The sequence below is a fragment of the Rhynchophorus ferrugineus genome, unplaced genomic scaffold (assembly GCF_030347505.1).
Source record: "Rhynchophorus ferrugineus isolate W39M unplaced genomic scaffold, kcgeb_rfMv2 rfM5, whole genome shotgun sequence".
Classification (NCBI taxonomy): Eukaryota; Metazoa; Arthropoda; class Insecta; order Coleoptera; family Curculionidae; genus Rhynchophorus; species Rhynchophorus ferrugineus.
In genome coordinates this window covers 5,588,065-5,614,043 of record NW_027472584.1, presented here as the reverse complement: position 1 = coordinate 5,614,043, position 25,979 = coordinate 5,588,065, and the positions used below count along the sequence as shown (strand labels likewise).

At 31.0% G+C, this 25,979-nt stretch overlaps 3 protein-coding genes across 3 annotated transcripts; all 3 read left to right on the top strand.

The window, feature by feature from the left end:
* Nucleotides 1-5,385: 5,385 nt before the first annotated feature.
* LOC143197387 (non-structural maintenance of chromosomes element 3 homolog) lies at nt 5,386-6,002 on the top strand. The gene is made up of 3 exons (XM_076405769.1): nt 5,386-5,533; nt 5,591-5,805; nt 5,860-6,002. Exons 1-3 carry the CDS (start codon nt 5,386-5,388, stop codon nt 5,968-5,970), a joined length of 474 nt encoding a protein of 157 aa, XP_076261884.1. The 3' UTR covers nt 5,971-6,002.
* A 7,906-nt stretch (nt 6,003-13,908) lies between these two features.
* LOC143197386 (non-structural maintenance of chromosomes element 3 homolog) lies at nt 13,909-14,910 on the top strand. The gene is made up of 4 exons (XM_076405768.1): nt 13,909-14,167; nt 14,225-14,441; nt 14,499-14,713; nt 14,768-14,910. Exons 1-4 carry the CDS (start codon nt 13,934-13,936, stop codon nt 14,876-14,878), a joined length of 777 nt encoding a protein of 258 aa, XP_076261883.1. The 5' UTR covers nt 13,909-13,933; the 3' UTR covers nt 14,879-14,910.
* An 8,276-nt stretch (nt 14,911-23,186) lies between these two features.
* Nucleotides 23,187-23,783, top strand: LOC143197690 (non-structural maintenance of chromosomes element 3 homolog). Its single transcript, XM_076406318.1, has 3 exons — nt 23,187-23,314; nt 23,372-23,586; nt 23,641-23,783. The coding sequence occupies exons 1-3, from the start codon at nt 23,290-23,292 to the stop codon at nt 23,749-23,751; spliced, it is 351 nt and encodes a 116-aa protein (XP_076262433.1). The 5' UTR covers nt 23,187-23,289; the 3' UTR covers nt 23,752-23,783.
* The last annotated feature ends 2,196 nt before the right edge of the window (nt 23,784-25,979 follow it).

Below are 25,979 nucleotides of genomic sequence, written 5' to 3'. Positions count from 1 at the left end.
ATGCCCCAGCAGAATTCGAACTCGCGACTATCGCAACAGGGGGACCATCCTGTCGCCTTTACTACTGCGGCAACTAAGCCAGCTATTAAATCGTTTATCATGAAAAAATATTTTATAAAATAAATAAACTTTTTTATAACTATTAATTTGTGATATGTATGGTTGCAGAATGTATGAGCAAATTTAAAAAATTCCCTTATTTCTCATATGATTTATCTACCAAATACTTCATTATAATGAATCAAAAATTATGGATAAATGATACAGGGTTTTGTAGAAGGGTCGGGGTCAGGATATAATGAGTCAAGTAATAAGGGGTCAAGTTAATGGTAGGTTTTATCAGGATAAACGATATAAATGTGCATGTATTTTGATTTTGTTGATTTGACATTTAGCATGATTTTTTTATTATTGAAATTCACGCCATTTCCTTTAGCTTGTAGGATTGGTTGCATATATCACTTTAATTCTCAACTCCCCACTCTAAACGTTTTTTCCGCTCTATTCTAGGTTTTATTTGAATTAAATATTGGGTTTATTTTGTGTTATGTCAGTTCTATTGCTGCTTTTTAACGTTATTATTCGGTTTCTTTAATAATAACAGGATAACAGTGCATTTAATTTGATTTGTGCTTTTAATGTGAAGATTTATGGTTTTTATATGAAAAAAATCAAAATACCGTGGGGTAAGGTAATGCTCTAAAACTGATTTTGTTTATAATGTATTTTTAATGTGCAGGAATGGTTGATGGTGAACTGAAATCTTGATTCTTGATGTATTGAAACATTTTCGTACCACCGATCAAATCACCTTCAGAGACAGTATTGTTGTATATTTTAATTGTTATGATAATATTTTACGTATATCAAATTACTAGAAGAAATTAAACTAAAAGTTTTTAATATACGAACAGTTTTTACTTCATTGAATATTCCATATTTATGTTTATTATATAAAAGGGAAGAATAAGAATATATATGTATATTTGCTTTTAGGTGCGCTGATTGTTATTCTACAATTTTAAAAATAATCTCACTTATGACGCCTTTGTTATAATGTATAAATTTTAAATTTTTCAATACTTAGGTTTTATTAAATGGAATTTGAAAATGGTTAGTAAGTGTTAGCTCATGATATATTTTGCGTATACTTTAATATGCAGACGTAAATTACTTCAATGATTATTATAAATCAAATATATTTTCGGGCATATATTGAAAATATTTTTAAGACAAATGTTAGTAACATCATTTTTAAATTACTCACTTAACTTTATTATGGGAGAAACATGATTAACTTAAAAAATAGTGGTCGAATCGACTGTTTTTATTCGATAGTTACCAACACTAATTCAATTTTAGTTGGGGCAGTAAGGAAATGCACTTTTTTATTAGAACATAATTAGCGTTGGGAACTATGGCTAATCAGTCGCTAGTTTCGGTTCGACTGATTGTATTACTTTTTACTATCGACTGTTTTTGAGTCGTGTACTTTTAGTTACTATTTTCGGTTCTACTAGTTTCATTCGACTGCTTTTTAACGTTCTTACTCTGTCGTCCTAGGCGCGACCTTGACAAAAATGTATACCGAATTTATGCTTTCCTAGATTTATATATAATATATTTAGTTTTATGATTTTTTTGGTAGTTTGCTTCTAAATAAAAATATATTGTATATTAATATAGCAACACTTTGGAACGATATTTTTCAAGATTGTTAATGTAATAGGGTAAAAAATTAAAATTGTGAATGACAAATAAGTAATAGGTAATATTTCTTTTGATTGACTTTTTGGTGTGTATCTAACACCCTCGGTTTTTGTTAGAAAATATTTCTGTCCGATAATAAATAAAGCATTAATTTTATTTTAAAAAGCTCTAGTAGTTATTGTGCGATCATTTTTAATTCATGGTTATTGTAATACATGTTATATATCACATAGTAATACATGTTTAGTTTAAGTTGTATTGTATTGTTTATATTTATTTAGTATATTGTTTAAAAATAGCAATTCATCTCAGAACATTCAAATATAAAAGTAACTCCACTTCCTTTAAAATGTAAGTATTATAGATATATTAATAGTATTCAGTAATGTTTTTCTTTTTCTTTTTTAAAGTTAGTACGTGAAGGAATACGTCTCGCGTATACTAAGGTTGTAAAATATAAGCAAATATTAAATTAATTGCTCCAAGCAATTATATCCGTCCTTTCCTCTCTTACAATTTATATAGGAAAGGGATCGAACATACTCGTCTGACATTAAGAATTAAAATAACCGTGCATTTGACTGAAAATAGTAGTTTATTGCCAAGCCATAGAAAAAATAGAAATTTCACGGTATAGGCGACCTTGGGGAAATGTTTTGTTTAGTTCAATCAACTGTAGCGCTGCGATCGCAAATTGTGATTGGCAGTTTAAATTGCAGGTGCCGCCACTAACATGAAATGTGATTGGTCGATCAAATTGTGTGAAATCAGCATTTTCTATAGGCGTCCATTTTTATGTTTGTTGTTTGTAGGTTATGGTTTTTGTTTAGATTTTTTTCTATGGTTTAGATCACGAAATTTTCGTTTTACGTTGTGCATATTTTCTGTTTTACATTAATTATTATGGGGTAATAATATAAAAATTGATGACAATACGTCAGTGTAGTAAAAGATGTAGTGTACCGGGGTAAAATTCTACTACGGAAATTAGACATCGTTTCCCAAAGAATGATCTCGATACTTTCCAAAAATGGGTTGATCAAGTAAATAATAGTAAGTTACCTGGATAAACCACAATGCAAATATATCAACGTCATGGTGTTTGTTATGGACATATTAGTGAAAAATTTAGAATTATCCTTCCTTCACGAACAGGTATTTGGGTAAATGCATATCCATCATTGGTTTTATCAGGTACATATAAAATTATCTATCTACTACATGTCTGTTTATATATTGTTTGTTTACAGAAACTCAAAAACTTATGAAGATGTTAGTAGTAATAAAATTCAATTAATCTACCAAGTTGTGCGTATGTTGTCAATGTGATGTCTCTACATAAAGAAGTCTTACAAGAAGGTAATAATTAATATAACTGGATAATTAGTAGTAATAAATACTACTTTTAATTGTAAAATATCCCTAAAATATTTGCAATACTTTAACTTTTTAGAACAATCAGTGTTCAATCATTTTATAGTAGAGGAATTATATATTTAAATTTGATTGCCTTGTTAAGAAAATATTTGTTATGGTGCCATCAATTAAAAATTTAATTGCTACTTTTAGGGGATTTATTAACTTAAAGAAATCTATTTTGTCTAAATTTACAAATAACTACATTTGTTTAACAAATCTTAACCAAGATTGCTTAAAGATTTTTGTTGGATCTATTAGAGGTCATAGAGGTAGAAACAGCATCCTTCCCCTAGTATGTTCGAGAAATTTCTAAAAGGGCTCATCATTTCATTTTTTTCACATCATTCGCCCGGAGCAAATTGTGAAGAAGATGAACATGTAGGCGCTTTAGATAACTTACATTATTTTTTAACTGGAGATGTAGCATCACCAGAGGTTGTAGAATCACCAGTTGAGTCTATATTTTCAGTTCCAGAGAACTTTGCTCTGAGGAAAACAAGAGTGGAACGTTGCACGTTAGTCTATATTTCAGGCTATTTGATAAAACTTCTGAGAAAAAAGACAACGTGCAATATCTGTCTACATTCTACATTAAGTAGTTCCACAGATCAAAAACTCGATACTGATTTTATAGAAGCGATGCAGCCGCGTAGACCCAAATTAACAACTCCATCAAGACTGTTTTACTATACTGTTTGTAGATCTTTAAGCTATCTCTTTTATTTAATACCTAGATTTTGTCATAAAAATAGCATATCTGTTATTCTGAGAGATGTCTTAAAAAAACACATAAATTTTAAACGTTTCAACTGCCCAGTCCATAGCGATTTTGAAGACCACATTTTAAATCTTATTGTCAAATGTTCATTGTATTTTTGGGTTAAACAAGTTAATTCAATATTAACAGGGAAGGACTTAAAGTTTACCTTCAGTATAGCACAAATACAAGATAGAACTCTAATAGATCCTATAAAATTGATGGCACTAAACAAATACGAAAAAGGGAGCAGGCGTTATAGAAGAGTATTTTAATTATTTTGTCTGGAGTATGGGGCTTTTAATTTTTTTTATTTACATTTTTGTAGTTTATTTATTTTTGCTTTTTGCAATTATGTATATTTCTGTTGTTTTTTATTATTATTTATATTATTTACATTTATGTATATTTGTATAGGATTTTATTTTAATAAATTAGTTTTTTAAATTAAATTCGATTTTCATTCAAATATTATTGGCCAGCAAATGTGACGTCATAAAATAGTCACGTGAAATGGCTGACCAATCAAAGCAAATTATTTTCCTTACAGGATTCTATATAATATTTTTAAACTAACCAATCAAATTCACGTTGTCAGCGCCACCAATGATTGGACTAAACAAGATTTTGCCCCACCACTTAGCATTGTAGTTGCACACCCCTGAGCCAAGCCGTGCATTAGATTTTGCATATTTTGTAGTGGTTAGTAGGCATGTTGGCCACAAAAAATATCGATATGTCGAAGGAAAAAATATATATATTTTTTGCAATAAGTATAAGATATATCGATATTTTACAAAAAAATGTATGTATATTTTTAATTGAAAATAAACGTAGTCAAATATTAGCCTAAAAAATATTTTTTTCTAAAACTCTTAAGGAATAACGGTATTTTTGATAAACCATTAAAATTAAGTACCAGAATTCACTAAACGTTTAAAAGTAAGTTCCGATTTGAAAGTTTTTTTTAATTGTACTTAATCTTCTGAAATTATATCATCTAAAAAATATCGATATATCGACAAAAAAATATCGATATTTTTTCTGCATCCCTAGCGGCTAGTTATTTAAATTTTTGTGTTGATAGTGCTGTATGGAGATAGCTGATACACGATTTTAAAGTTCTTCAAGTCGTAAAAATGTCGAAGAAGCGAAGATCAGTTAGCGGGTCTCAAAAAACCAAATCACAGACTGATCCAGACGTACCGGATCAAAATACAGAAAATATAATCAATGATGTAGTCAGGTACATTATTCTTAAAGCTGACGAAAATTCATTTTATACCAGATCCGAATTAAATCAAAATGTAATTCACAAAAAGGGCCAATGCGTGGATAGTGTTATACAACAAGCAATTAAGGTTCTGGAAAATGTTGGTATTATTATTGTTATATGGATGTTGTTGATATTGTTTTGCATACATTTTTAGGTATATGGTTACACACTTACTGAATATGATGATGTAAAAATGAAAAAAAATTTTTATTTTTTAATTAGTATGTTGCCTCCTGTAAATTATTCCGATGAAGAGGAAGAATGTGTTTCTAGTTATGAAACTGGTTCAAATGTACCAAATGCTGCTCACAAGATACTGACTCTATTAATTTTATCCCATATATTTATGACAAACGCGCCAGTATCAGACAGTGAGCTCTACGATACCATTCCTTTATTGTTTTTATATTGTTGATTTATTATTTCAGAATCCCTTTATAGTTTCCTGAAGTCCTTGGATATTGATGTAGAAGTTGAGCATCCATTTTTCGGTAAAGTCAAAGAATATATAAGAGAAACCTTGATAAAGAATTATTACCTTCACTGTGAGTTTGATGAGAAAACGAAAATACAAACTTTCCAATGGGGGATTCGAGCTGAAATTGAAATCTCAAAGATGAAGGTTTTACAGTTCGTGTGTGAGGTAACTATTTCAGTTGACTTATAAGCACATTGTCAGGTTATTATTGATTTACAGATGTATGGAAATAAGCAACCAAAAGACTGGCCAGAACATTACAGAGCGGCCGAGAATCAGTTCAAAGAAAGAGAAGAGCTAAAGGAAGAAACAAGGGATGAATCAAGCTAGTCACCGATACTGGTAGAACTACAATATAAAGTTTATTTGTATACAAAAATTGTATCTTCTTAACTAATACAATATAAATAAAAAGATATAGGAAAATGTTAAATCTCATTGGTCCTTACATTGCGTTGTAAGCTGGGCCGCGACCTCCTTCTGGGACCACCCAGTTATTCTGGCTGGGGTCCTTGATGTTGCACGTCTTACGGTGGATGGCCCTCTCCAGAATCGAGTGGCACAAACTCATACACACCAGCGGGACAATAACAATCTTCGAGTCCGTCGAAGATGCCTAAGTTTCGTTTGACAGGATTTTGCGAGTTTAAAGTGTTGCATAACATAATTTGTGTTATACACTATATGTACGCTTTTAGTTGACTTTAAAAGATTCCAGTTGTGTTTTGATGACATTTGGGTGATTATTTTATGAACTTTTAAACAATTCATTAATAAAAAAAACTTATTTTTGTGTAATGCTCTAATTTTTCATTAGGTACAATCCTTTTAACTAACTTTCGGCAAGGTAATAAAACCCGTGGCAAAGCTACTACTAAGCATCCTCCAGGAAAAGTGAGATTGGGGATACTGTGAAAACTGCCGGTGCCCTGGTGAGATCCTATTGCCGTCTTCGAAGTGATGCTTTATGAACGGATGGTGTTTGAACCTGCGAAGAAACGAACATTACCGCATTACCGATCTTTGGATATTCAGTACTTTTGGAATTCCTTGTACGGGCTCAGGTACAGATCGATGTAATCCAAACCCGACTGCGATCAGGGATACCTCGTCGTTAAATGATACAGAAAGGATCCTCCGTAGGTGTTCTTATCCAAGGGCCAGCCGATGGTGTGCTCCGCGCATCCGGTTTATGTTTGAATCATTCGTCGCGATATCTTTAACGCTCCCGTCATCGTTGTACAGGACTTCGGAAGGTGCATAACCCGGGCCCACTGCCTCAGCTTGCTCTCCCAACCACTGAATAACGTGTCCCAGCGGGACGATATAGTTCCCGTGATTAAACATCGGAGTTCCTGACGAAATATCATTTATTCAATATATAAATCGATTTAAGACAAAGAATCCAACCTGGCAGGGCTGGTACCGGAATCCTACCGGTGCTAGTTAATAGACCGAACTTATCCTCCGTTAGGGGAGTGTTCAGAGGCGCGCCCTTCTCTTTCCAGTCCCATTTATGGGGCCTTCTCGACGATGATTACCTAAAAATCTATGTTCCGTATAGACCACCGATCAAGTGTGCTATGACTTCGATTCCACCGACCCTGATTTTCTTCCCTTCCGCGTCCAACAGTTGTTTGGCTCGTATAGTCGCGCTTATTCCAGTTGCACCATCGCCGACTATCAGAATATCAGTTTACATCTAGAATGTGTAATTTAAGAAAAATTAATCCTTTCAAGGTAAGTAATAATTTTAGCATGACATGTCAGACAGAAATTGTGAAGAATATATATTATAAATTTAAATAGTGTAGATACTTAAAGTGGTAGAAAAAAATAGTGTTTTAAGCTGGGCATATATTTTTTCAGACTATTGAAGAAGAATTAACAGACTGTAACAGGAATAAAGCCAAAGCCAAGTCTCTTTGAAACAATTTTTTTGTTTTAATACGGACAAATTCTATGCATATTTATAATCAGACTTATAGACAGACAGGTAAAATAATAAAAATGATATCAATAAAATAATTGGTTATATAATGTTTAATTCATAATAATATATATTGTACAATTTTCTTAATATGTCACTCAAATTACCAATATTAATCTACGGGATAACGATGTCTTCTTTTCTTACTTAAATGGTAGTTGTTAAAAATAGAACCTTTTTTATTTATTATTATAGCAATAATATAGAATAAATTATGTTTTAATGAAAAAACAGCTGAATCATAGTGCATTTTATATTAAAATTACCTTTCCATCTTGGATCTTCTTCTCTTGGATGAATGAAATATAGTGTGTTATCTTAGAAAATTGATCCGAATATATTCCTATTTAACCCAACTGCTGGACTAGAAAATATGATTAGTTATATTTAAGAGTTCAAAGGTTACTTCACAATATACTATAAATAAAATAAAGCTCCAGACAATAATTGTATCATTACATATAATCATTTTAAGCTATAAAATTTAAAATATCTTATAAAATTTATTTTCGACAAATTAATTAAATATTCCGAATTAAAATGAAATTTTAGATATTTTCAACGAATTCCCTAAATTCAAACTCATTTTCTTTTATTTTAACAGGGAATTGTATAATTAAAGGTAACAGAAATACCTTACTCAAAAAATCAAAGTCCAACTCAGAGGTTCAAACAAAATATATCAAAATAAACTGAGCTCAGTGCAATTTTTATTTATTAACCTTTGCCAACAAAGTAACTTATATCTATAAATGTAATTTTATGAAAATCGGTCTTATAACATAAATATAATACTAAATAACACATAAAGTCACAGTTCAGAATCCTTTTTCTCATCTTCTATGTTGATTGTCTCCTATATATCAATCTTGGAATAATTCTATGTCCAAAATATTACTACAATATTAAATAAGTGTATTTTCATCTGTAATAAGATTGTGGGAAAATAAAAATGATACGGCAAGACCGATTGTTTAGAAACAGACATTTGACAAGATTGTAGAAATTTGTTTTTTGGGTTGCCGAGCGAATTTAAACCAAATAAAATTACCTGACATCTGTGGAATTTTCGAAAAATTTATCTAGTAATCCTAGTTAATAGAGCACATTCAATCCATATTTAGCTACTAGGTCACGAGAATTTTTGATATTTACGCCTTCACCCAAGCACATCTAAATAATAATGTAAGGAAAAAGGCTTTAAAAAACTCTGTATCAATAATTTCTTACAAAAGCTTATATTGTTCCCAATCATAAGACTGCGTAGTGTTGTTCATTCTCAAGGAACTCAGTATATTGTACTTCTAAGTTTAAAAGGTGACCTAATTTTAAGATTTGTTGGAATTGGCATCATCCTGAAAATAGACTATAAAAATACACTTGATATCATAAAAACTAATTTAAATTACCTCTGACATGCCTTGTACTTTACCAATAAGACCGTTGTCAAAATCTACCACATTGTCAAACATTCTATCAATCATATCGAAAATAGTCTACAATTTTGTTTTTCTATTTTTATTTTTGGACTTTGTTGGTTGCTGGAGAGGAGTTTTAGAGTTTTCTTGCTGTTTGTGTGTTTACCCTTCAATCTCAGGAATATTCACTAAACCAGGTAACATTTTCAGAAGCGATCCTTTTTCGATCTTCCTGATCCAGCGACTTCTAAATCATCAACCGTGCATTTTGTTGTAAATGATTTCTTATGGGCTGGCCCAGACTATCTCCAAGTTAACCTCCAAATTACGTTTTTGAGCAGCTTCATACACAATAAAAATGGGTAATTTTATCATTTGATTTTGTTCTTTGCAATTACCTGAAATAAAGGTAAGTTATCTAATCATCATTTTCTATAATAAATTGTCTACCCATTGCTTCAAATGAGAACTCCTCCTTGTTTTGTTAATATAATTTAGAGCTTGCAATGCAGCTTCATTACGAGCATTTTTTATCGTTTGCGCCTCTCCATAAAATTTGACGTCGTTGACGTTAAAATGGACTTTGAAAGGTCCCTTCGTGTCAGAATCATTTCTTCTAACATGAAGAGTATCATTAAAATGAACCGTGTCATTCATTTTATGCAAATAAGATTTTTTCTCTGAAATGTCTGGTGATGCAGTCTTGCCTTCTATTTGTTCCTAAAAGGCACCTTATTTATATGTCTATATTTAACTAAACAATATTGAATACCAAAATATCATTAATTATAGAGTATTGTACAGACATCCCTACCTTTAATGCTAAATTGTTTAGTAAAGCTACAGGTGTTTCTTCAGGTTCTTTTCACTCTTTTTGATCTTCAAAGAATGATGTTGATATTCTGTATTTTTCAGAGCCCTCTGTGCAGCTTTCCTTTGAGCATTCTTCAAGCTTTTATCATCCACTGCTTAATTTTCATTTCCTAAATAGAAAGCGATGGTAAAAACTGTATTGTGCAGAGGTCAATGAAATTTTTGATATATAATTGCATCTAATAATTTCACATTAATATACCTCTTCGTTAATTAATTCATATGAAAATGTAATATCATTACATTCAGCAATTCGTGACTAGAACTTAATGCGGATTTGTCTTCTGCTGGTTCACTAGTCAAACCTAAAACTCGGTTTGTTTCTGGCACAGAGGGATTATTTTTCCACGTTTCCGAATAAAGATACCACGATGAGGTATCTATTATTCTTCAAAGTTAAAAGCGTCCCAGATATAGATCCTTTTATACCAGTGAATTAACTATAAACATTGCTATTTACCAACAATAGAGTCCCTGTCGCCAAAAATATTTTTATATCATTTAATAACAATCCATAACTTAAGCTTAACAAGGAAAATAATAGTAGTATACAATTAAAGCAAATCATACTCAAATAATATAAAGAGAAAACATATATAACCGGGGAAACACACTAGAACTAACCTTAACATAATAATATAGAGCTGTAGGGGGTAAAAAAAATTTCGACATTCTTGATAAAAACTATCGATATTATTAGTAAAAATATAGATAATTTTGGCTAATCTATTGATTTGGTTTATATTGGTTTATTTTTTTTAATACCGTAGTTATTGCACTAAAGATTTCGGTATTTTTTTTCCTCCCATATATTGATTTTTTTCAATTATTTTCTATCGATATGTTTTCTGGCCGCGGACATATTTAAAAATATCAATTAACATATTAAAATACAATAAAATATTTGTGGGGTATTATTCCATTTCATAGAAAAATTCCATTCGTTTTTACAGATCCACAGAACATTCAAATATAAAAGTAATACTACTTCGTTTAAAATTAAATTATAAATTGCATGTTATTGCATGTAATTATTATAATACTATACAGTAATTTTTTTTTCTTGTCTTTTTTAAAGTTAGTTTATTATTAAGCCTATTGACTGGCGAGTTATTATTAAGCCTATTGACTTAGAAATTATCCCAGAAGACATCCCGTCTTACCCAGCCTGGTTACTGGCGTGACTGGGATCATTTTCCTTGTCGGATTTTGTACTCTTATCTAAGGGCATTCACAAACATCACAAATTTACTTACATGCCCCAGCAGAATTCGAACTCGCGACTATCGCAACAGGGGGACCATCCTGTCGCCTTTACTACTGCGGCAACTAAGCCAGCTATTAAATCGTTTATCATGAAAAAATATTTTATAAAATAAATAAACTTTTTTATAACTATTAATTTGTGATATGTATGGTTGCAGAATGTATGAGCAAATTTAAAAAATTCCCTTATTTCTCATATGATTTATCTACCAAATACTTCATTATAATGAATCAAAAATTATGGATAAATGATACAGGGTTTTGTAGAAGGGTCGGGGTCAGGATATAATGAGTCAAGTAATAAGGGGTCAAGTTAATGGTAGGTTTTATCAGGATAAACGATATAAATGTGCATGTATTTTGATTTTGTTGATTTGACATTTAGCATGATTTTTTTATTATTGAAATTCACGCCATTTCCTTTAGCTTGTAGGATTGGTTGCATATATCACTTTAATTCTCAACTCCCCACTCTAAACGTTTTTTCCGCTCTATTCTAGGTTTTATTTGAATTAAATATTGGGTTTATTTTGTGTTATGTCAGTTCTATTGCTGCTTTTTAACGTTATTATTCAGTTTCTTTAATAATAACAGGATAACAGTGCATTTAATTTGATTTGTGCTTTTAATGTGAAGATTTATGGTTTTTATATGAAAAAAATCAAAATACCGTGGGGTAAGGTAATGCTCTAAAACTGATTTTGTTTATAATGTATTTTTAATATGCAGGAATGGTTGATGGTGAACTGAAATCTTGATTCTTGATGTATTGAAACATTTTCGTACCACCGATCAAATCACCTTCAGAGACAGTAGTGTTGTATATTTTAATTGTTATGATAATATTTTACGTATATCAAATTACTAGAAGAAATTAAACTAAAAGTTTTTAATATACGAACAGTTTTTACTTCATTGAATATTCCATATTTATGTTTATTATATAAAAGGGAAGAATAAGAATATATATGTATATTTGCTTTTAGGTGCGCTGATTGTTATTCTACAATTTTAAAAATAATCTCACTTATGACGCCTTTGTTATAATGTATAAATTTTAAATTTTTCAATACTTAGGTTTTATTAAATGGAATTTGAAAATGGTTAGTAAGTGTTAGCTCATGATATATTTTGCGTATACTTTAATATGCAGACGTAAATTACTTCAATGATTATTATAAATCAAATATATTTTCGGGCATATATTGAAGATATTTTTAAGACAAATGTTAGTAACATCATTTTTAAATTACTCACTTAACTTTATTATGGGAGAAACATGATTAACTTAAAAAATAGTGGTCGAATCGACTGTTTTTATTCGATAGTTACCAACACTAATTCAATTTTAGTTGGGGCAGTAAGGAAATGCACTTTTTTATTAGAACATAATTAGCGTTGGGAACTATGGCTAATCAGTCGCTAGTTTCGGTTCGACTGATTGTATTACTTTTTACTATCGATTGTTTTTGAGTCGTGTACTTTTAGTTACTATTTTCGGTTCTACTAGTTTCATTCGACTGCTTTTTAACGTTCTGACTCTGTCGTCCTAGGCGCGACCTTGACAAAAATGTATACCGAATATATGCTTTCCTAGATTTATATATAATATATTTAGTTTTATGATTTTTTTGGTAGTTTGCTTCTAAATAAAAATATATTGTATATTAATATAGCAACACTTTGGAACGATATTTTTCAAGATTGTTAATGTAATAGGGTAAAAAATTAAAATTGTGAATGACAAATAAGTAATAGGTAATATTTCTTTTGATTGACTTTTTGGTGTGTATCTAACACCCTCGGTTTTTGTTAGAAAATATTTCTGTCCGATAATAAATAAAGCATTAATTTTATTTTAAAAAGCTCTAGTAGTTATTGTGCGATCATTTTTAATTCATGGTTATTGTAATACATGTTATATATCACATAGTAATACATGTTTAGTTTAAGTTGTATTGTATTGTTTATATTTATTTAGTATATTGTTTAAAAATAGCAATTCATCTCAGAACATTCAAATATAAAAGTAACTCCACTTCCTTTAAAATGTAAGTATTATAGATATATTAATAGTATTCAGTAATGTTTTTCTTTTTCTTTTTTAAAGTTAGTACGTGAAGGAATACGTCTCGCGTATACTAAGGTTGTAAAATATAAGCAAATATTAAATTAATTGCTCCAAGCAATTATATCCGTCCTTTCCTCTCTTACAATTTATATAGGAAAGGGATCGAACATACTCGTCTGACATTAAGAATTAAAATAAAAAGCCAAGCCGTGCATTAGATTTTGCATATTTTGTAGTGGTTAGTAGGCATGTTGGCCACAAAAAATATCGATATGTCGAAGGAAAAAATATCCATATTTTTTGCAATAAGTATAAGATATATCGATATTTTACAAAAAAATGTATGTATATTTTTAATTGAAAATAAACGTAGTCAAATATTAGCCTAAAAAATATTTTTTTCTAAAACTCTTAAGGAATAACGGTATTTTTGATAAACCATTAAAATTAAGTACCAGAATTCACTAAACGTTTAAAAGTAAGTTCCGATTTGAAAGTTTTTTTTAATTGTACTTAATCTTCTGAAATTATATCATCTAAAAAATATCGATATATCGACAAAAAAATATCGATATTTTTTCTGCATCCCTAGCGGCTAGTTATTTAAATTTTTGTGTTGATAGTGCTGTATGGAGATAGCTGATACACGATTTTAAAGTTCTTCAAGTCGTAAAAATGTCGAAGAAGCGAAGATCAGTTAGCGGGTCTCAAAAAACCAAATCACAGACTGATCCAGACGTACCGGATCAAAATACAGAAAATATAATCAATGATGTAGTCAGGTACATTATTCTTAAAGCTGACGAAAATTCATTTTATACCAGATCCGAATTAAATCAAAATGTAATTCACAAAAAGGGCCAATGCGTGGATAGTGTTATACAACAAGCAATTAAGGTTCTGGAAAATGTTGGTATTATTATTGTTATATGGATGTTGTTGATATTGTTTTGCATACATTTTTAGGTATATGGTTACACACTTACTGAATATGATGATGTAAAAATGAAAAAAAAAATTTATTTTTTAATTAGTATGTTGCCTCCTGTAAATTATTCCGATGAAGAGGAAGAATGTGTTTCTAGTTATGAAACTGGTTCAAATGTACCAAATGCTGCTCACAAGATACTGACTCTATTAATTTTATCCCATATATTTATGACAAACGCGCCAGTATCAGACAGTGAGCTCTACGATACCATTCCTTTATTGTTTTTATATTGTTGATTTATTATTTCAGAATCCCTTTATAGTTTCCTGAAGTCCTTGGATATTGATGTAGAAGTTGAGCATCCATTTTTCGGTAAAGTCAAAGAATATATAAGAGAAACCTTGATAAAGAATTATTACCTTCACTGTGAGTTTGATGAGAAAACGAAAATACAAACTTTCCAATGGGGGATTCGAGCTGAAATTGAAATCTCAAAGATGAAGGTTTTACAGTTCGTGTGTGAGGTAACTATTTCAGTTGACTTATAAGCACATTGTCAGGTTATTATTGATTTACAGATGTATGGAAATAAGCAACCAAAAGACTGGCCAGAACATTACAGAGCGGCCGAGAATCAGTTCAAAGAAAGAGAAGAGCTAAAGGAAGAAACAAGGGATGAATCAAGCTAGTCACCGATACTGGTAGAACTACAATATAAAGTTTATTTGTATACAAAAATTGTATCTTCTTAACTAATACAATATAAATAAAAAGATATAGGAAAATGTTAAATCTCATTGGTCCTTACATTGCGTTGTAAGCTGGGCCGCGACCTCCTTCTGGGACCACCCAGTTATTCTGGCTGGGGTCCTTGATGTTGCACGTCTTACGGTGGATGGCCCTCTCCAGAATCGAGTGGCACAAACTCATACACACCAGCGGGACAATAACAATCTTCGAGTCCGTCGAAGATGCCTAAGTTTCGTTTGACAGGATTTTGCGAGTTTAAAGTGTTGCATAACATAATTTGTGTTATACACTATATGTACGCTTTTAGTTGACTTTAAAAGATTCCAGTTGTGTTTTGATGACATTTGGGTGATTATTTTATGAACTTTTAAACAATTCATTAATAAAAAAAACTTATTTTTGTGTAATGCTCTAATTTTTCATTAGGTACAATCCTTTTAACTAACTTTCGGCAAGGTAATAAAACCCGTGGCAAAGCTACTACTAAGCATCCTCCAGGAAAAGTGAGATTGGGGATACTGTGAAAACTGCCGGTGCCCTGGTGAGATCCTATTGCCGTCTTCGAAGTGATGCTTTATGAACGGATGGTGTTTGAACCTGCGAAGAAACGAACATTACCGCATTACCGATCTTTGGATATTCAGTTCTTTTGGAATTCCTTGTACGGGCTCAGGTACAGATTGATGTAATCCAAACCCGACGGCGATCAGGGATACCTCGTCGTTAAATGATACAGAAAGGATCCTCCGTAGGTGTTCTTATCCAAGGGCCAGCCGATGGTGTGCTCCGCGCATCCGGTTTATGTTTGAATCATTCGTCGCGATATCTTTAACGCTCCCGTCATCGTTGTACAGGACTTCGGAAGGTGCATAACCCGGGCCCACTGCCTCAGCTTGCTCTCCCAACCACTGAATAACGTGTCCCAGCGGGACGATATAGTTCCCGTGATTAAACATCGGAGTTCCTGACGAAATATCATTTATTCAATATATAAATCGATTTAAGACAAAGAATCCAACCTGGCAGGGCTGGTACCGGAATCCTACCGGTGCTAGTTAATAGACCGAACTTATCCTCCGTTAGGGGAGTGTTCAGAGGCGCGCCCTTCTCTTTCCAGTCCCATTTATGGGGCCTTCTCGACGATGATTACCTAAAAATCTATGTTCCGTATAGACCACCGATCAAGTGTGCTATAACTTCGATTCCACCGACCCTGATTTTCTTCCCTTCCGCGTCCAACAGTTGTTTGGCTCGTATAGTCGCGCTTATTCCAGTTGCACCATCGCCGACTATCAGAATATCAGTTTACATCTAGAATGTGTAATTTAAGAAAAATTAATCCTTTCAAGGTAAGTAATAATTTTAGCATGACATGTCAGACAGAAATTGTGAAGAATATATATTATAAATTTAAATAGTGTAGATACTTAAAGTGGTAGAAAAAAATAGTGTTTTAAGCTGGGCATATATTTTTTCAGACTATTGAAGAAGAATTAACAGACTGTAACAGGAATAAAGCCAAAGCCAAGTCTCTTTGAAACAATTTTTTTGTTTTAATACGGACAAATTCTATGCATATTTATAATCAGACTTATAGACAGACAGGTAAAATAATAAAAATGATATCAATAAAATAATTGGTTATATAATGTTTAATTCATAATAATATATATTGTACAATTTTCTTAATATGTCACTCAAATTACCAATATTAATCTACGGGATAACGATGTCTTCTTTTCTTACTTAAATGGTAGTTGTTAAAAATAGAACCTTTTTTATTTATTATTATAGCAATAATATAGAATAAATTATGTTTTAATGAAAAAACAGCTGAATCATAGTGCATTTTATATTAAAATTACCTTTCCATCTTGGATCTTCTTCTCTTGGATGAATGAAATATAGTGTGTTATCTTAGAAAATTGATCCGAATATATTCCTATTTAACCCAACTGCTGGACTAGAAAATATGATTAGTTATATTTAAGAGTTCAAAGGTTACTTCACAATATACTATAAATAAAATAAAGCTCCAGACAATAATTGTATCATTACATATAATCATTTTAAGCTATAAAATTTAAAATATCTTATAAAATTTATTTTCGACAAATTAATTAAATATTCCGAATTAAAATGAAATTTTAGATATTTTCAACGAATTCCCTAAATGCAAACTCATTTTCTTTTATTTTAACAGGGAATTGTATAATTAAAGGTAACAGAAATACCTTACTCAAAAAATCAAAATCCAACTCAGAGGTTCAAACAAAATATATCAAAATAAACTGAGCTCAGTGCAATTTTTATTTATTAACCTTTGCCAACAAAGTAACTTATATCTATAAATGTAATTTTATGAAAATCGGTCTTATAACATAAATATAATACTAAATAACACATAAAGTCACAGTTCAGAATCCTTTTTCTCATCTTCTATGTTGATTGTCTCCTATATATCAATCTTGGAATAATTCTATGTCCAAAATATTACTACAATATTAAATAAGTGTATTTTCATCTGTAATAAGATTGTGGGAAAATAAAAATGATACGGCAAGACCGATTGTTTAGAAACAGACATTTGACAAGATTGTAGAAATTTGTTTTTTGGGTTGCCGAGCGAATTTAAACCAAATAAAATTACCTGACATCTGTGGAATTTTCGAAAAATTTATCTAGTAATCCTAGTTAATAGAGCACATTCAATCCATATTTAGCTACTAGGTCACGAGAATTTTTGATATTTACGCCTTCACCCAAGCACATCTAAATAATAATGTAAGGAAAAAGGCTTTAAAAAACTCTGTATCAATAATTTCTTACAAAAGCTTATATTGTTCCCAATCATAAGACTGCGTAGTGTTGTTCATTCTCAAGGAACTCAGTATATTGTACTTCTAAGTTTAAAAGGTGACCTAATTTTAAGATTTGTTGGAATTGGCATCATCCTGAAAATAGACTATAAAAATACACTTGATATCATAAAAACTAATTTAAATTACCTCTGACCTGCCTTGTACTTTACCAATAAGACCGTTGTCAAAATCTACCACATTGTCAAACATTCTATCAATCATATCGAAAATAGTCTACAATTTTGTTTTCCTATTTTTATTTTTGGACTTTGTTGGTTGCTGGAGAGGAGTTTTAGAGTTTTCTTGCTGTTTGTGTGTTTACCCTTCAATCTCAGGAATATTCACTAAACCAGGTAACATTTTCAGAAGCGATCCTTTTTCGATCTTCCTGATCCAGCGACTTCTAAATCATCAACCGTGCATTTTGTTGTAAATGATTTCTTATGGGCTGGCCCAGACTATCTCCAAGTTAACCTCCAAATTACGTTTTTGAGCAGCTTCATACACAATAAAAATGGGTAATTTTATCATTTGATTTTGTTCTTTGCAATTACCTGAAATAAAGGTAAGTTATCTAATCATCATTTTCTATAATAAATTGTCTACCCATTGCTTCAAATGAGAACTCCTCCTTGTTTTGTTAATATAATTTAGAGCTTGCAATGCAGCTTCATTACGAGCATTTTTTATCGTTTGCGCCTCTCCATAAAATTTGACGTCGTTGACGTTAAAATGGACTTTGAAAGGTCCCTTCGTGTCAGAATCATTTCTTCTAACATGAAGAGTATCATTAAAATGAACCGTGTCATTCATTTTATGCAAATAAGATTTTTTCTCTGAAATGTCTGGTGATGCAGTCTTGCCTTCTATTTGTTCCTAAAAGGCACCTTATTTATATGTCTATATTTAACTAAACAATATTGAATACCAAAATATCATTAATTATAGAGTATTGTACAGACATCCTTACCTTTAATGCTAAATTGTTTAGTAAAGCTACAGGTGTTTCTTCAGGTTCTTTTCACTCTTTTGAATCTTCAAAGAATGATGTTGATATTCTGTATTTTTCAGAGCCCTCTGTGCAGCTTTCCTTTGAGCATTCTTCAAGCTTTTACCATCCACTGCTTAATTTTCATTTCCTAAATAGAAAGCGATGGTAAAAACTGTATTGTGCAGAGGTCAATGAAATTTTTGATATATAATTGCATCTAATAATTTCACATTAATATACCTCTTCGTTAATTAATTCATATGAAAATGTAATATCATTACATTCAGCAATTCGTGACTAGAACTTAATGCGGATTTGTCTTCTGCTGGTTCACTAGTCAAACCTAAAACTCGGTTTGTTTCTGGCACAGAGGGATTATTTTTCCACGTTTCCGAATAAAGATACCACGATGAGGTATCTATTATTCTTCAAAGTTAAAAGCGTCCCAGATATAGATCCTTTTATACCAGTGAATTAACTATAAACATTGCTATTTACCAACAATAGAGTCCCTGTCGCCAAAAATATTTTTATATCATTTAATAACAATCCATAACTTAAGCTTAACAAGGAAAATAATAGTAGTATACAATTAAAGCAAATCATACTCAAATAATATAAAGAGAAAACATATATAACCGGGGAAACACACTAGAACTAACCTTAACATAATAATATAGAGCTGTAGGGGGTAAAAAAAATTTCGATATTCTTGATAAAAACTATCGATATTATTAGTAAAAATATAGATAATTTTGGCTAATCCGTAATTTTTAATACCGTAGTTATTGCACTAAAGATTTCGGTATTTTTTTTCCTCCCATATATTGATTTTTTAAAATTATTTTCTATCGATATGTTTTCTGGCCGCGGACATATTTAAAAATATCAATTAACATATTAAAATACAATAAAATATTTGTGGGGTATTATTCCATTTCATAGAAAAATTCCATTCTTTTTTACAGATCCACAGAACATTCAAATATAAAAGTAATACTACTTCGTTTAAAATTAAATTATAAATTGCATGTTATTGCATGTAATTATTATAATACTATACAGTAATTTTTTTTTCTTGTCTTTTTTAAAGTTAGTTTATTATTAAGCCTACTGACTGGCGAGTGGCCAACTTAGAAATTATCCCAGAAGACATCCCGTCTTACCCAGCCTGGTTACTGGCGTGACTGGGATCATTTTCCTTGTCGGATTTTGTACTCTTATCTAAGGGCATTCACAAACATCACAAATTTACTTACATGCCCCAGCAGAATTCGAACTCGCGACTATCGCAACAGGGGGACCATCCTGTCGCCTTTACTACTGCGGCAACTAAGCCAGCTATTAAATCGTTTATCATGAAAAAATATTTTATAAAATAAATAAACTTTTTTATAACTATTAATTTGTGATATGTATGGTTGCAGAATGTATGAGCAAATTTAAAAAATTCCCTTATTTCTCATATGATTTATCTACCAAATACTTCATTATAATGAATCAAAAATTATGGATAAATGATACAGGGTTTTGTAGAAGGGTCGGGGTCAGGATATAATGAGTCAAGTAATAAGGGGTCAAGTTAATGGTAGGTTTTATCAGGATAAACGATATAAATGTGCATGTATTTTGATTTTGTTGATTTGACATTTAGCATGATTTTTTTATTATTGAAATTCACGCCATTTCCTTTAGCTTGTAGGATTGGTTGCATATATCACTTTAATTCTCAACTCCCCACTCTAAACGTTTTTTCCGCTCTATTCTAGGTTTTATTTGAATTAAATATTGGGTTTATTTTGTGTTATGTCAGTTCTATTGCTGCTTTTTAACGTTATTATTCAGTTTCTTTAATAATAACAGGATAACAGTGCATTTAATTTGATTTGTGCTTTTAATGTGAAGATTTATGGTTTTTATATGAAAAAAATCAAAATACCGTGGGGTAAGGTAATGCTCTAAAACTGATTTTGTTTATAATGTATTTTTAATATGCAGGAATGGTTGATGGTGAACTGAAATCTTGATTCTTGATGTATTGAAACATTTTCGTACCACCGATCAAATCACCTTCAGAGACAGTAGTGTTGTATATTTTAATTGTTATGATAATATTTTACGTATATCAAATTACTAGAAGAAATTAAACTAAAAGTTTTTAATATACGAACAGTTTTTACTTCATTGAATATTCCATATTTATGTTTATTATATAAAAGGGAAGAATAAGAATATATATGTATATTTGCTTTTAGGTGCGCTGATTGTTATTCTACAATTTTAAAAATAATCTCACTTATGACGCCTTTGTTATAATGTATAAATTTTAAATTTTTCAATACTTAGGTTTTATTAAATGGAATTTGAAAATGGTTAGTAAGTGTTAGCTCATGATATATTTTGCGTATACTTTAATATGCAGACGTAAATTACTTCAATGATTATTATAAATCAAATATATTTTCGGGCATATATTGAAGATATTTTTAAGACAAATGTTAGTAACATCATTTTTAAATTACTCACTTAACTTTATTATGGGAGAAACATGATTAACTTAAAAAATAGTGGTCGAATCGACTGTTTTTATTCGATAGTTACCAACACTAATTCAATTTTAGTTGGGGCAGTAAGGAAATGCACTTTTTTATTAGAACATAATTAGCGTTGGGAACTATGGCTAATCAGTCGCTAGTTTCGGTTCGACTGATTGTATTACTTTTTACTATCGATTGTTTTTGAGTCGTGTACTTTTAGTTACTATTTTCGGTTCTACTAGTTTCATTCGACTGCTTTTTAACGTTCTGACTCTGTCGTCCTAGGCGCGACCTTGACAAAAATGTATACCGAATATATGCTTTCCTAGATTTATATATAATATATTTAGTTTTATGATTTTTTTGGTAGTTTGCTTCTAAATAAAAATATATTGTATATTAATATAGCAACACTTTGGAACGATATTTTTCAAGATTGTTAATGTAATAGGGTAAAAAATTAAAATTGTGAATGACAAATAAGTAATAGGTAATATTTCTTTTGATTGACTTTTTGGTGTGTATCTAACACCCTCGGTTTTTGTTAGAAAATATTTCTGTCCGATAATAAATAAAGCATTAATTTTATTTTAAAAAGCTCTAGTAGTTATTGTGCGATCATTTTTAATTCATGGTTATTGTAATACATGTTATATATCACATAGTAATACATGTTTAGTTTAAGTTGTATTGTATTGTTTATATTTATTTAGTATATTGTTTAAAAATAGCAATTCATCTCAGAACATTCAAATATAAAAGTAACTCCACTTCCTTTAAAATGTAAGTATTATAGATATATTAATAGTATTCAGTAATCTTTTTCTTTTTCTTTTTTAAAGTTAGTACGTGAAGGAATACGTCTCGCGTATACTAAGGTTGTAAAATATAAGCAAATATTAAATTAATTGCTCCAAGCAATTATATCCGTCCTTTCCTCTCTTACAATTTATATAGGAAAGGGATCGAACATACTCGTCTGACATTAAGAATTAAAATAAAAAGCCAAGCCGTGCATTAGATTTTGCATATTTTGTAGTGGTTAGTAGGCATGTTGGCCACAAAAAATATCGATATGTCGAAGGAAAAAATATATATATTTTTTGCAATAAGTATAAGATATATCGATATTTTACAAAAAAATGTATGTATATTTTTAATTGAAAATAAACGTAGTCAAATATTAGCCTAAAAAATATTTTTTTCTAAAACTCTTAAGGAATAACGGTATTTTTGATAAACCATTAAAATTAAGTACCAGAATTCACTAAACGTTTAAAAGTAAGTTCCGATTTGAAAGTTTTTTTTAATTGTACTTAATCTTCTGAAATTATATCATCTAAAAAATATCGATATATCGACAAAAAAATATCGATATTTTTTCTGCATCCCTAGCGGCTAGTTATTTAAATTTTTGTGTTGATAGTGCTGTATGGAGATAGCTGATACACGATTTTAAAGTTCTTCAAGTCGTAAAAATGTCGAAGAAGCGAAGATCAGTTAGCGGGTCTCAAAAAACCAAATCACAGACTGATCCAGACGTACCGGATCAAAATACAGAAAATATAATCAATGATGTAGTCAGGTACATTATTCTTAAAGCTGACGAAAATTCATTTTATACCAGATCCGAATTAAATCAAAATGTAATTCACAAAAAGGGCCAATGCGTGGATAGTGTTATACAACAAGCAATTAAGGTTCTGGAAAATGTTGGTATTATTATTGTTATATGGATGTTGTTGATATTGTTTTGCATACATTTTTAGGTATATGGTTACACACTTACTGAATATGATGATGTAAAAATGAAAAAAAAAATTTATTTTTTAATTAGTATGTTGCCTCCTGTAAATTATTCCGATGAAGAGGAAGAATGTGTTTCTAGTTATGAAACTGGTTCAAATGTACCAAATGCTGCTCACAAGATACTGACTCTATTAATTTTATCCCATATATTTATGACAAACGCGCCAGTATCAGACAGTGAGCTCTACGATACCATTCCTTTATTGTTTTTATATTGTTGATTTATTATTTCAGAATCCCTTTATAGTTTCCTGAAGTCCTTGGATATTGATGTAGAAGTTGAGCATCCATTTTTCGGTAAAGTCAAAGAATATATAAGAGAAACCTTGATAAAGAATTATTACCTTCACTGTGAGTTTGATGAGAAAACGAAAATACAAACTTTCCAATGGGGGATTCGAGCTGAAATTGAAATCTCAAAGATGAAGGTTTTACAGTTCGTGTGTGAGGTAACTATTTCAGTTGACTTATAAGCACATTGTCAGGTTATTATTGATTTACAGATGTATGGAAATAAGCAACCAAAAGACTGGCCAGAACATTACAGAGCGGCCGAGAATCAGTTCAAAGAAAGAGAAGAGCTAAAGGAAGAAACAAGGGATGAATCAAGCTAGTCACCGATACTGGTAGAACTACAATATAAAGTTTATTTGTATACAAAAATTGTATCTTCTTAACTAATACAATATAAATAAAAAGATATAGGAAAATGTTAAATCTCATTGGTCCTTACATTGCGTTGTAAGCTGGGCCGCGACCTCCTTCTGGGACCACCCAGTTATTCTGGCTGGGGTCCTTGATGTTGCACGTCTTACGGTGGATGGCCCTCTCCAGAATCGAGTGGCACAAACTCATACACACCAGCGGGACAATAACAATCTTCGAGTCCGTCGAAGATGCCTAAGTTTCGTTTGACAGGATTTTGCGAGTTTAAAGTGTTGCATAACATAATTTGTGTTATACACTATATGTACGCTTTTAGTTGACTTTAAAAGATTCCAGTTGTGTTTTGATGACATTTGGGTGATTATTTTATGAACTTTTAAACAATTCATTAATAAAAAAAAACTTATTTTTGTGTAATGCTCTAATTTTTCATTAGGTACAATCCTTTTAACTAACTTTCGGCAAGGTAATAAAACCCGTGGCAAAGCTACTACTAAGCATCCTCCAGGAAAAGTGAGATTGGGGATACTGTGTAAACTGCCGGTGCCCTGGTGAGATCCTATTGCCGTCTTCGAAGTGATGCTTTATGAACGGATGGTGTTTGAACCTGCGAAGAAACGAACATTACCGCATTACCGATCTTTGGATATTCAGTTCTTTTGGAATTCCTTGTACGGGCTCAGGTACAGATTGATGTAATCCAAACCCGACGGCGATCAGGGATACCTCGTCGTTAAATGATACAGAAAGGATCCTCCGTAGGTGTTCTTATCCAAGGGCCAGCCGATGGTGTGCTCCGCGCATCCGGTTTATGTTTGAATCATTCGTCGCGATATCTTTAACGCTCCCGTCATCGTTGTACAGGACTTCGGAAGGTGCATAACCCGGGCCCACTGCCTCAGCTTGCTCTCCCAACCACTGAATAACGTGTCCCAGCGGGACGATATAGTTCCCGTGATTAAACATCGGAGTTCCTGACGAAATATCATTTATTCAATATATAAATCGATTTAAGACAAAGAATCCAACCTGGCAGGGCTGGTACCGGAATCCTACCGGTGCTAGTTAATAGACCGAACTTATCCTCCGTTAGGGGAGTGTTCAGAGGCGCGCCCTTCTCTTTCCAGTCCCATTTATGGGGCCTTCTCGACGATGATTACCTAAAAATCTATGTTCCGTATAGACCACCGATCAAGTGTGCTATGACTTCGATTCCACCGACCCTGATTTTCTTCCCTTCCGCGTCCAACAGTTGTTTGGCTCGTATAGTCGCGCTTATTCCAGTTGCACCATCGCCGACTATCAGAATATCAGTTTACATCTAGAATGTGTAATTTAAGAAAAATTAATCCTTTCAAGGTAAGTAATAATTTTAGCATGACATGTCAGACAGAAATTGTGAAGAATATATATTATAAATTTAAATAGTGTAGATACTTAAAGTGGTAGAAAAAAATAGTGTTTTAAGCTGGGCATATATTTTTTCAGACTATTGAGGAAGAATTAACAGACTGTAACAGGAATAAAGCCAAAGCCAAGTCTCTTTGAAACAATTTTTTTGTTTTAATACGGACAAATTCTATGCATATTTATAATCAGACTTATAGACAGACAGGTAAAATAATAAAAATGATATCAATAAAATAATTGGTTATATAATGTTTAATTCATAATAATATATATTGTACAATTTTCTTAATATGTCACTCAAATTACCAATATTAATCTACGGGATAACGATGTCTTCTTTTCTTACTTAAATGGTAGTTGTTAAAAATAGAACCTTTTTTATTTATTATTATAGCAATAATATAGAATAAATTATGTTTTAATGAAAAAACAGCTGAATCATAGTGCATTTTATATTAAAATTACCTTTCCATCTTGGATCTTCTTCTCTTGGATGAATGAAATATAGTGTGTTATCTTAGAAAATTGATCCGAATATATTCCTATTTAAACCAACTGCTGGACTAGAAAAATGATTAGTTATATTTAAGAGTTCAAAGGTTACTTCACAATATACTATAAATAAAATAAAGCTCCAGACAATAATTGTATCATTACATATAATCATTTTAAGCTATAAAATTTAAAATATCTTATAAAATTTATTTTCGACAAATTAATTAAATATTCCGAATTAAAATGAAATTTTAGATATTTTCAACGAATT

What these genes read in the sequence shown, in the direction of transcription:
- LOC143197387 (XM_076405769.1), top strand. Translation starts at nt 5,386, where the DNA reads ATGTTGCCTCCTGTAAATTATTCCGATGAAGAGGAAGAATGTGTTTCT. An exon ending in AAACGCGCCAGTATCAGACA is followed by an intron (nt 5,534 to 5,590) that starts GTGAGCTCTACG and finishes TTATTATTTCAG; the next exon opens with AATCCCTTTATAGTTTCCTG. An exon ending in TTTTACAGTTCGTGTGTGAG is followed by an intron (nt 5,806 to 5,859) that starts GTAACTATTTCA and finishes ATTGATTTACAG; the next exon opens with ATGTATGGAAATAAGCAACC.
- LOC143197386 (XM_076405768.1), top strand. Translation starts at nt 13,934, where the DNA reads ATGTCGAAGAAGCGAAGATCAGTTAGCGGGTCTCAAAAAACCAAATCA. An exon ending in AAACGCGCCAGTATCAGACA is followed by an intron (nt 14,442 to 14,498) that starts GTGAGCTCTACG and finishes TTATTATTTCAG; the next exon opens with AATCCCTTTATAGTTTCCTG. An exon ending in TTTTACAGTTCGTGTGTGAG is followed by an intron (nt 14,714 to 14,767) that starts GTAACTATTTCA and finishes ATTGATTTACAG; the next exon opens with ATGTATGGAAATAAGCAACC.
- LOC143197690 (XM_076406318.1), top strand. Translation starts at nt 23,290, where the DNA reads ATGACAAACGCGCCAGTATCAGACA. An exon ending in AAACGCGCCAGTATCAGACA is followed by an intron (nt 23,315 to 23,371) that starts GTGAGCTCTACG and finishes TTATTATTTCAG; the next exon opens with AATCCCTTTATAGTTTCCTG. An exon ending in TTTTACAGTTCGTGTGTGAG is followed by an intron (nt 23,587 to 23,640) that starts GTAACTATTTCA and finishes ATTGATTTACAG; the next exon opens with ATGTATGGAAATAAGCAACC.